A 12461-nucleotide genomic window follows, 5' to 3' on the forward strand; every position below is an offset into this window, starting at 1 on the left:
AACCCTATTTTCATAAAATAAAAAAAAGAAGTAAATGAAGTGTCTCTTTGCCAAATGTCAGTAATGTGTATCTTACAAGAACATAAATCAGTCATCTGAAGCAACCAAACAGCCCCTATTATGTCAGCCTTACCCAGTACTGTTTTTTCAAGAAAGACTAACTGATATTTTTCTTTTATAAAAATGGATGACAGTGATCACTAGAGTGGCTAAATGTGAATTCAGATCTCGTATTTACTTGTGGAATAATTGTGTTATTTTCTTTGTTTTAGAAACCGAACAAGAAGTTCCATTCAGCCAGGAAACTATGGATATGGAAAACTACCCTATATATTGCCATTGCAAACTGACACAGGGCAAGAGCCTCCAAAAAGAAGGAAACAACGCCAATCAGGAAGGCGTGGATATCACAGACACTCAAGTCTTGGCAACCCATACAGGACACATTCGAATCCATCAACTCATCGTGATCGTGACTCTCACCACCGAAATCCTCCCTCCGGGTCGTCAGTTTATCAGCCATCTTCATTCCCTTCACAAGCATTTCCTGCATCACAAGGATTATTTCAAGGCACTGACTCATCACGTCACCATTCTGCATCCCCTCAGCTAGTCCCGGAAAAACCTCCTCCTCAACTTGGGTCTACAGCAATCGTATGTGTTGGAGCCTACAGACAACACAAGCTTTGCAACACGAATGTAAGTCTATTGCAATTATTGTTACATTGTAAACAATGGGAATAGTGCTTCTCTTGTTTATCTCTACTTTAAATAAACTACACTAACTCCAGGGTACTTCTTGATAGAGGAGAGGGGTACTGAGCAATGAGAGTTGGGAGAAGACATGAAATGAAATGACAGTGGTTTAGGGTAAGAGGCTGCAATTTCAGCAAAAGCAAGTAAAGGAGAAAGGCTAGAAATAATAGTTGATGGAAGCTGTTTTGAGGCTTGATGGGTTGCAACAGAATGCACAGGGAGATAATCTTATGGTGGATTCTGTAAGCAGAAGATTACCCTGACAGAAGTATTGTATGAAAAGAAGCTGTTTGGGGTTCTGTATAAACGTAAGAACAATCAAGACATTAAAGGCATTGCCAAAGCAGCAAGGTTTTGCTTTTGGGACCAATTGGCTTTGCCAATGCCTTTCTTGCTGATGGGATGCAGCATGGTCAAAAGGGAAAAAAGAATAAAAGGGTGAAATACACCGCTGTTAGTGATCACACATGTACACACATGCATCATTTCACATGGGGGAGTACAGAAGAATATTTGATTTTTTAAAGTAGAAGGTCTGGCAGAAATGTTCTACTGGGCCTTCCCAATAAATGAATGCACAAGAAGACCGCAAGGATGGGGCGGCAGCAACAGACGAGTTTGTTGAGGAAGCTGCTGGGGAGTTAAAACAAAAATTAATGCTGGTGAGGGGAGGAACGCACATGAGGGAGATCATAACAAGGATTTCTAGGGTGGTGGAGCAGCACCTAGTCAAGAGAGAGCAACATGGATCATGGGTGGGGAAAGGAAAGCACATGAAGGAAGTACTGGAAAACACATGCACTCTCATGAAGTGCTTGGCCAAAAAGAGAAAGGTAGTTTCCTAACATTGTTAGAACATAAGTCAGCTTGGAAAAGCAGAAACACAGGGTATGGTGTGTTTTATATTAGGCTGGCATGTCCACTCTAGACTACGTTAATTACACAATCAGTGAAAACACAAATACTAATACAGAATAAGTATAAACAGTTTATTGTTTTCTTATTAATATTCTTATATAATTTTTGTAGATTTTTTTTAATCATATATAAAGATAAACATATTTACAATCTTAATACTAAATTATGAACCACATGTATTCTCTCCCTTTGACAGTTGGCACATTTCATATGCTATCATGAATCTGTGTTTCAAGTAGCGAGATTGTCTTAATTTCAATTCATTTTTACACACATCATTTTTTTCTCTTTTTTCAACTTTAGTCAAAAGAAGTATATATTAAAACCCATAAATCATGTAAAACTTTATGCACAGACTGGCAGCTTGTTGACAAACAACGCGTTTCGGCTAGGCCTTCGTCAGGACTCCTTCACAGTGGTTACTCGTAGGTGTTTAGGTAGCACTGTCTTCGAGTAATATGAGACATATAATGTCTCTATCCTGGATATGTGGTGGCTTCTTTTTAAATCTTCTATTTATGCCACTATATAGATATCATTGTGATGCAGCTGCAGGTACACCTCGTCAAGATGCTATCAGTATTTCTTCCTTTCTGTTGTACATCTAATTGCCTCTCAATGGATGTTCAGAATCTTCTTGCCTATTGTTTGCACAATATTGATGTATGCATTACGTAGGTAGCAAAAACGAAGGTTACCACTATCCTGTTGGCTTTAGGTTGAACTATCCATTAATGCAGTATATTTTTCGATGGGTCAGGATGAGTTCTTTATTTAGGCCACAATCATATGTCGGTACTATATTTTCTTTCATCCATGCTCTCTGTTTTCCCAACGCCGAAAATTACAGAACAGAAGCCAATCAAGAGAATGGTAAAGAGGATATGCTTCAGGGAAGGGACAAACACAAGATGGGACAAGATTGTCATGGAATGCCATGCAATAAGTAGCAAAGAATTAAGGGTGACAATAACGCTAACCAATAGTATTCAATAGGTGGGTTTTAAGTCAAATGTACATTTTGGTAAGCCAACCATCGGTATTTTGCAACTAGACAGTTTGCACTGCCCTGTAGAAGAAACCTAATGTTGAGATCAGAAGTGATGAAAACAAGCCAACTAAATCGTAAAATGGCATATATACAAGAAAATGTTATCACTAAACAGCAGTAAAAATAGATAATGCCTAATGTGGGCGGAAATACATAATATTGGAACCAATAGATATTAGTCCAATGGAAGGCATACATTTAGTAATGAAAATTAGAAGTCATTGGTCCTCTGGAGGGCTTGACAAATATTTATGGTATCATGTCACTGCCATGAATTGTACGTCAATTCCTCTTGATGATATTTTTGTTTTTAAATGTTATAGCTGAAAAAGTAAATGTAATTGGTATTAGGAAAGTGTTGGACTTTATCTAGCACTTTCCTTATTGTGGCTGTATCAAAATCATTTCAATAACACACAATTCATACTGATGCACACATTTCACAATACAAACTGTGATTAATCACCTTGCCCCTTCGCACACAAACCGTAAAAGAAACTATTTACTCATAATTTACCCATTGTAGTAAAAAATAAACTCTAAAAATATGAAATAGACTTCATACCTCCATAATGTTGTATCCTTCTTTTCTTGGGCATTACCTTACATTACAGAATGTAAAATAATTGTAATCCGACCCCCAGATCACAACTGTATTTATTTGCAATGTCCCCTCCTCCCTGTATACAGATGGAATGCTCTCTTTATCACAGGCAAAAAACAATACGAGAAACATCTAATCTGACCGTAACCAACGTGTTGATGGATTTTTTCCTTTAGCTGTGTATCTGTAAAATAAAGAGAATCACATCGTTTCCAGAGCGCTGCTTTATATTTTAGGACAAAGTTGTGTTTTGGTATATCTGGAGTGGTTTGCCTGCATGCAAGCACTAGTAAGGGAAGCTGAGTGCCGTGTAATTCTTAAACTGATTTGTATTAGCTTTAGGGGGAGAGCAGCTCCTTTATATGGAACTGTGATAAACTGGGTTTCTGTTTGCAGAGGTATGCACCCTGTCGAAGCAGGAGCCACAAATCCTAGTCAGGGTAAATCAGATTCACACTTTAAATTAACCCATGCTCAACCTCTGGTAACTTGGAACAGAGTAGTCAGGCTTAACTTAGGAGGAAATGAGTAAAGCATCTCTGCAACACTGCAAACAGTCACACAGTAAAAACACAACAAAAAACTCCCCACCAGTTTAGAAAAATACATTTTAATTTTATAAATTGAACAAGACCAAAACAGCAAAAATCCAAAAAGTAGAATTCAAGATATGCATTTTGAAAGAATAAAAGTAAGAATAGGGCTTAGAGACAATATGCCTCATTGGGGATTATCTGGTCGTAATGGAGCAGGGCAGAGTCAAGAGTTCAAGTCGACTGCGATGGAGCTCGGAATGGACACAGGAGGCAAGAAAGGCACACTGAACAGAGTACCTTGATCCTGCTCACAATAGCGAGATGCATCTGTGTTAGTCTCTATAGCCGAAGTGATGCGTCGATTTTCTCCACACAATGATGGGAATGTGCTGGAAGCAACGAAGAGATGTGTTGGTTCCGAAGTCGATGCGCTGGGTATCTCCATGGAGTCGAGAGGATGTGTCAATCTTCTCACAATGCAGTGGCGGCAATGCATCGGTTCCGATGAGTCGGTTCTGAGGCAATGAGCTCGTACCGACTGAGATGCACTGCGTCTGTACCTGCAACATCAGTAATGCGTCAATTCTGCTTCACACAGCAGGAGGATGAGTCGGTTCCCCTTAAGCAAGCCCCTGGCTCCACTGCCAATAGACAAGGCCCAGAAGCAGGTGGTGAGACTTTGATATCTCAAAACAGGAGGCAATCCAGCATGCCCTGGGAGATAACTCTGGGTTCAAGCTAGAGCCCTGTTCTTCCTCAGCAGGGAAATAGGATAGCATGCAGCAGGGCAGTACAGCAGAAAAGCAGTTCCTCCAGAGCAGCAGTCCGGTTGAGTGGCAGACCTTATAGGAGCACTGTAGTCCTTCTTCCCGGTAGAGTTCCTTTATAGGTTCAGAATTGTCTAATTGGGTGGGGTGAGACCCAGTACTTATAGCCAGTTGTGCCTTTGAAGTGACTATAAAGAGGGGTGTTGAAGTATCCAGAGGTCCTCCCTTCCTAGCCCTGGCTCCAGACTAACTACAAGGGATACGAAACCCTTTGTGTGGGGACAGGACACTCACATTCAGGTATAATTGTCAGCTCCTCCCTCCTACCCTGCCCAGGATGACCCATCAGAATGCAGATGGCCACTCAGTCACACCTAGCCTTCCTTTGTGTATGGTTGTCTAGAATGCACAAAGTCCACCATAGGCATGTATATTTCACTTAAACAACACCCTGCCCTATGGGCTACCTGGGGCCTGCATTAGAGTTGATGTCAAGGGGTTTTAAATGTCACATCTGCATGGCACTGTAAACTGCACACACAGGCTCTGCAGTGGCATGCCTAAAACATGTTTACATGGCTACTTGTGTGGGTGGCACAATAAGTGCAGGATGCCCACGAGTAAAATTTAATTTACAGACTCTAGGCAGAGGTAGTGCACTCTACTTGGAACTTACAAAGAATTTAAATATATCAATTGTGGATAAGTCAGTGAACCCTTGTTTAGGGAATTAGCACATGCACTTTTACAAAAATTATAGTGGTAAAGAGCTCAGAGTCCTAAGGCCAACAACAAGAATGCAGTAAAAAGTGGAGGTAAGCATGCCAAACATTGGGGGAAGGCCATCCTAACGCTCTTGGGTCCAACACGTGTACCCCCAAGCTGAATGTGCGGAGAGCTACCTAACCTCTAGAGAGTTCTCATCATTAAGGCAGAAGAGCCTTGAAAGACCATCAGCATTGGTGTGGTCTACCCCAGATCTGTGTTCCACCCTAAAGTCCATTCCCTGTAGGAAGATGGACCCCCCTCATTTGCATTAGCCACCGGAGGGGCGTGTGATCTGTCTGAGTCAGGAAGTGAGTCCCAAATAAGTATGGTGTCATACTTCAGTGCGCAAAGGGAAATATCATTTACAACGTGGGGATTACATCGACGCTATTACATCGCGATTTTCACAACGCAAGTCGTTACAATGACTTGCACTGGATGGCGCTCTAGGACAAGGAATAGTATAATTTACTATCCAACATCTTCCCTACTGTATGTATACTGGAGTTGGAATAGTAAATTATACTACTCCTAAGTCCAGCGCCCTCCAACGCAAGTCGTTGTAATGACTTGCATTGTAAAAACTGCGATGTAATGTACCGCGATGTAAATGTGTCCGTTGTAACATCATACATCCGTGCGGAGACCACAGCAAAGGCTTCCCTTTCTAAAGCACTCCCTGTGCAGTACCCTCCTAGAAATTAAGACTACAGGTTGGTCTGGCCCTCTTCATTAAGTTGTGAAAGTACTGCCCCTATGCCATGACCTGAAGCATCTGTCTGAACAATACATTTCCTGGAAAAGTCAGGAGCCTTGAACACAGAGTTAGTGCACATGGCCTGCCTTAGGGAGTTATTTTGGCATGCCTCTGTCCAAATCAAATTTCTGGGCTGTCTCTTCGATGCCAACTCTGTCAAGGGGACAACAATGGTGCCCTCAACTCAATTTAGGTTTTGGAGGATCCCAGCCCATGATAATCTCTATGTTGGCCTGAGGAGGATGCACCTTACTCCTGCTGACCATGTGCCCGAAGTACAGCAAAGACCACTGGCTTATCTGGCACTGACTGGACTTGATAGTCAGGCATGCCTGTTGCAGAGCCCGTAGCACTTCCTGCAGGTGAAAAATGTCGTCCTTCCAGCTGCTACTGCAGTCCGCAATCTCATCCAAGTAAGGAGCAATGAAGGCCTCCATTCCAGCCAAAACCTTGTTCACCAGCCCTTTGAAAGTGGCAGGAACATTCTTAAGTCCAAATGGCATCACTTTAAACTGAGAGTGTTCCGGCCCTCCTTGGCTCCTTCATTAAGGGCAATATGCCAGTACCCTGACGACAGATCAAAGGTGCTCAGGTACTGGGCAGGCCCTAACCTATCAACCAGCTCATCAGCTGCGGGGATGGGATGAGCATCAGTTTTGATGACTGAATTGAGCCCTAAGTGACCCACACAGAACCAGAGTTCTGGTGTGGTGCCCCGTGGGACCAGGGGCTGCTGGAGGGTTCAATCACCCCCAACTCCATCATCTTAGAAACTTCATTTTTTGATGCTGGCCCTCTCTTTATCAGACAGCCTGTAAGTTTTATTATTGTCAGGGAGGCTGTCTCCTGTGTCCACATCATGGGTGCACATGTGGGTAGTCCCAGGGGTGAGAGCAAGCAGAGAGGAGTACTGCCCCAGCAACTAGTGGCAGCCCCTTGTCTGATCTGAAGTCAGAAGAGGAGAAAGATTCATACCTTCCACTGAGCCATCCTTCTCCTTGGAGGCTAAGAGGTCAGGAAGAGGTTAACTCTCCTCTTCCTGGCTGGCCTCTAAGTTGTCAGAAGCTTGCTTCCATAATCTGGACATTTGGCTTCCGGAGGTCAGCACGTAGCTAACTGCATCCTGGGGAGTGTTCCTGGAAGCTTGCTCCCACCCTTCCTTTAAAAAAAAACTGAGGGGTCCTCTTAGAGGGTGTCCATACAGACGCTAAAAGGGGCTAAGACCCTTTTGTGGTACCTCTCTGCAAGCAAAGAGAAGGCATGTAAAAGAAAATCCCACTTACACCCAAAAACCTCAGACAGGCCTTGAAAAATCCTAAAACTTTTATTAGACGTCCAGGTTGAGTACGTTGAATAATATACTCGACCTAACTTTAACATACTTGAACCATAAACTGGTCTCAAATTGTGTGATCATTGGCAAAATTTTTATTCACAGTCTCCTTTTTCTCCATTCTCACATATGAGGGCACCTTCAAATATGTAGGTTCAGCATTTCTGCTGTACAAAACAAAACTCTTTTATTTGATTAAACAGACAAAACGTTTGCTCCATGTTTAATAATAATCTAGACCACAATGTAGGGTACATATGATCCCTGACTTGCCTCTCATTTTACTGACAGCATTGCCATCAGCTGACTCCTTACCTTAGTCATGCTGTCACCTGTGTCCCACAGAACTTCAACACCTTGTCATTGATGGTAACCCACTGTCTATACTTTGCTGTATTTGAGGGTAGATGGATTTTAGGAACCACCTCACTGTCACCTGTTGACACTAGGGTAACATCACTCAACTCCCTCCCACTTACTGGGACAAACTCATTTACAAGCACTATGTATGCCACCCCTCTTTTTGGGGACTTTGGATCCCCTTGTAGCGCTCACACTTAAAACAGTCATTGCATTTGGGATTCTTTGGCTGACTATTGTCAGGAAAGCTTGTCTTCTGGTGAGCAGATTGAAAAAGGACCCTTTCCCCTTTGAGTTTCTTTGGGGCCTTGAGAGAACTCTCTCTTTTTCCCTCCCTCCTTCTGGTGGGAACTCTGCCCACCCTTTTACGAATCCCCCCAGATGTCTTCATTGGCACTCTCATGCTGACCCAGATGTCCGCCTCCTCAGTATGCTTCCTGGGATCCGTCAGCTTGCTATCTACTAGGTATTGGTGCAGCTCTGGAAAACAAGTATCTAGCATGTGCTCCTTCAAAGTTAGTTTGCAAAGCCCAGAATAATCATCAACCTTGCTGCCCTTCACTCAGCCCTTGAGTACCTTGCTTGCATAGACAAGAAAGCCACCTGTGTTTGTGAAGACATTTTGTGGCTGCCCCTGAACTTCTGTTCACACCTTCTAGGGGTCAGCCCAGACTTAATAAGGAAAATCGCTTTCAGGGGAGAGTACTGGGCTTGATCCCCTACCTCCAATAAGAGGAGTGTGTCCCTCACCTTGGGCATGTATCTCCACACCCTTCACAAACCCCTTCAGGACTCTTCAGGAATCTTGTGCACTCTTAGAGCCACCTCATAGGTGGAGAACTACTAGTGTATGTCATCCCTCACAACATGCATGGGTACCAAATCGTTTGGGATGCGACTTTCCCTTCTGCATGTAAGCTGCCACCACTACTTCTGGACTCCACTAGTGTAGTTCTGATATCCAGCTCTCTCAGGCTCTGCTCATCAGTCATCCTCCTCTCGTAAATGGCCAGCCTTTTCTCCTACAGAGTGGTACAAAAGGGGGTGGTGATGGACGGAGTATCTGAATCAATCAAACACTCACACCCAGTCAACAGATCAGGGTTTAATCCATCACCGTTCTTTAGCCCACTCTGCCACCTCAGTTCATACATGGCCATATGTAAATCAGTCTGACCCTGTGCCTCATGGGAACAGTCCAGCCCAAACTGCCAAGCCATGCCTTCCCCGGACCGGATTCAAGCTTCCTAGGACCAGTTTCTGGCATTACAGCCGTCTTCAGCCAGGCTTGCTTAAATGGAGTGGCAAAGTGAGCAAGGGACTCACGTCTGAGCATACCCTGCCAACTTATGGCGAACAAAGCGGTACAAAAGGGGGTGGTGATGGACGGAGCATCTGAATCAATCAAGCACTCACACTCAGTCAACAGATCTGGGTTTAATCCATCACCGTTCTTTAGGCCACTCTGCCACCCCAGTTCATACATGGTCATATGCAAATCAGTCTGACCCTGTGCCTCATGGGAACAGTCCAGCCCGAACTGCCAAGCCATGCCTTACCTGGACCGGATTCAAGCTTCCTAGGACCAGTTTCTGGCATTGCAGCCGTCTTCAGCCAGGCTTACTTGAATCCAGTGGCAAAGAGAGCAACAGACTCACGTCTGAGCATACCCTGCCAACTTATGGCATACAAAGCGGTACAAAAGGGGGTGGTGATGAACGGAGCATCTAAAGCTATCAAACACTCACACCCAGTCAACAGATCTGGGTGTAATCCATCACCGTTCTTTAGCCCACTCTGCCACCCCAGTTCATACATGGCCATATGCAAATCAGTCTGACCCTGTGGCTCATGGGAAGAGTCCAGCCCGAACTGCCACGCCATGCCTTCCCTGGACCGGATTCAAGCCTCCTAGGGAAGGTTTCTGGCATTAAGGCCGTCTTCAGCCAGGTTTGCTTGAATCCAGTGGCAAAGTGAGCAAGGGACCCACGTCTGAGCATACCCTGCCAACTTATGGCGAACAAAGTGGTACAAAAGGGGGTGGTGATGGACGGAGCATATGAATCAATCAAACACTCACACCCAGTCAACAGATCTGGGTTTAATCCATCACAGTTATTTATCCCACTCTGCCACCCCAGTTCATACATGGCCAAATGCAAATCAGTCTGACCCTGTGCCTCATGGGAACAGTCCAGCCCAAACTGGATTCAAGCTTCCTAGGACCGGTTTCTGGCATTACAGCCGTCTTCAGCCAGGCTTGCTTGAATCCAGTGGCAAAGTGAGCAAGGGACTCATGTCTGAGTATACCCTGCCAACTTATGGTGAACAAAGCGGTACAAAAGGGGGTGGTGATTGACAGAGCATCTGAATCAATCAAACACTCACACCCAGTCAATAGATCTGGGTTTAATCCATCACGTTCTTTAGCCCACTCTGCCACCCCTGTTCATACATGGCCATATGCAAATTAGTCTGAACCTGTGCCCCATGGGAACAGTCCAGCGCGATACTGCCAAGCCATGCCTTCCCTGGACCGGATTCAAGCTTCCTAGGACCAGTTTCTGGCATTACAGCCGTCTTCAGCCAGGCTTGCTTGAATCCAGTGGCAAAGTGAGCAAGGGACTCACGTCTGAGCATACCCTGCCAACTTATGGCGAACAAAGCGGTACAAAAGGGGTGGTGATGGACGGAGCATCTGAATCAATCAAACACTCACACCCAGTCAACAGATCTGGGTTTAATCCATCACCGTTCTTTAGCCCAGTCTCCCACCCCAGTTCATACATGGCCATATGCAAATCAGTCTGACCCTTTGCCTCATGGGAACAGTCCAGTCCGAACTGCCAAGCCATGGCTTCCCTGGACCGGATTCAAGCTTCCTACGACCGGTTTCTGGCATTACAGCCGTCTTCAGCCAGGCTTGCTTGAATCCAGTGGCAAAGTGAGCAAGGGACTCAAGTCTGCGCATACCCTGCCAACTATAGCGAACAAAGCGGTACAAAAGGGGGTGGTGATCGACGGAGCATCTGAATCAATCAATCAAACACTCACACCCAGTCAACAGATATGGGTTTAATCCATCACCGTTCTTTAGTGCACTCTGCCAACCCAGTTCATACATGGCCATATGCAAATCAGTTTGACCCTGTGCCTCATGGGAAAAGTCCAGCCCGAACTGCCAAGCCATGTCTTCCCTGGACGGATTCAAGCTTCCTAGCACTGGTTTCTGGCATTACAGCCGTCTTCAGCCAGGCTTGCTTGAATCCAGTGGCAAAGTGAGCAAGGGACTCACGTCTGAGCATACCCTGCCAACTTATGGCGAACAAAGAGGTGCAAAAGGGGTTGGGGATGGACGGAGCATCTGAATCAATCAAACACTCACACCCAGTCAACAGATCTGGATTTAATCCATCACCGTTCTTTAGCCCACTCTGCCACCCCAGTTCATACATGGTCATATGCAAATCAGTCTGACCCTGTGCCTCTTGGGAACAGTCCAGCCCGAAAGGCCAAGCCATGCCTTCCCTGGACCGGATTCACGCTTCCTATGACCGGTTTCTGGCATTACAGCCGTCTTCATCCAGGCTTGCTTGAATCCAGTGGCAAAGTGAGCAAGGGACTCACGTCTGAGCATAACCTCCCAACTTATGGCAAACAAATCGGTACAAAAGGCAGTGATGATGGATGGAGCATCTGAATCAATCAAACACTCACACCCAGTCAACAGATCTGGGTTTAATCCATCACCGTTCTTTAGACCACTTTGCCAACCCAGTTCATACATGGCCATATGTTAATTTTACCACCTCAGTTCAGACACAGCTATATGTAAATCATTCTTGACCCTGGGCATCATAGGAACAGTCCAGCCCGAACTGCCAAGCCATGTCTTCCCTAGACCGGAAACAAGCATCCTGGGACCGGTTTCTGGCTTACGGCCTTCATCAGCCAGACTAGCTTGAATCCAGTGGCAAAGTGAGCAAGGGACCCACGTCTTGGCATTCCCTGCTAACTTAGTGCGAACAAAGCAAACACAAGGAGATGATGGACGGAGTGCTGAAACCTTTCAAACACTCACCCCAAGTCACACATCTGGATTGAATCCATCATCATTCTTTAGCTCACTTTGCCACCCCAGTTCAGACACAGCTACATGAAAATCAGTCTTGACCCTGTGCCTCATGGAAACAGTCCAGCCCAAACTGCCAAACAATGTCTTCCCTGGATCAGAAACAAGCATCCTGGGACCAGTTTCGGGCTAACAGCTCTCATAAGCCAGGCTAGCTTGAATCCAGTGGCAAAGTGAGCAAGGGATCCACATCTGGACATAACCTGCCAACTTAGGGCAAACAGAGCAAACACAAGGAGATGATGGACGGAGTACTGAAACTTTTCAAACACTCACCCCAGTCACATATCTGGGTTGAACCCATCATCATTCTTTAGCTCACTTTACCACCCCAGTTCAGACACAGCTAAAAGCAAATCCATCTTGACCCTGTGCCTCATGGGAACAGTCCAAGCCGAACTGCCAAGCCATGTCTTCCCTCACCGGAAACAAGCATCCTCGGACCGGTTTCGGGCTAACAGCCCTCCTCAGCCAGCTAG

General features: G+C 45.2%; 1 protein-coding gene across 1 annotated transcript in view; it reads left to right on the plus strand.

Annotated features, from left to right (window-relative positions):
- Positions 1-12461, plus strand: part of THSD4 (thrombospondin type 1 domain containing 4) — a 2294989-nt gene that overhangs the window by 720074 nt on the left and 1562454 nt on the right. The window contains exon 5 of the mRNA XM_086958405.1: positions 273-699. Coding sequence (XP_086814531.1) covers positions 273-699 — 427 coding nt within the window. The remainder of the gene's footprint in view (positions 1-272; positions 700-12461) is intronic.

The sequence above is a fragment of the Lissotriton vulgaris genome, chromosome 2_1, assembly GCF_964263255.1.
Source record: "Lissotriton vulgaris chromosome 2_1, aLisVul1.2, whole genome shotgun sequence".
Taxonomy (NCBI): Eukaryota; Metazoa; Chordata; class Amphibia; order Caudata; family Salamandridae; genus Lissotriton; species Lissotriton vulgaris.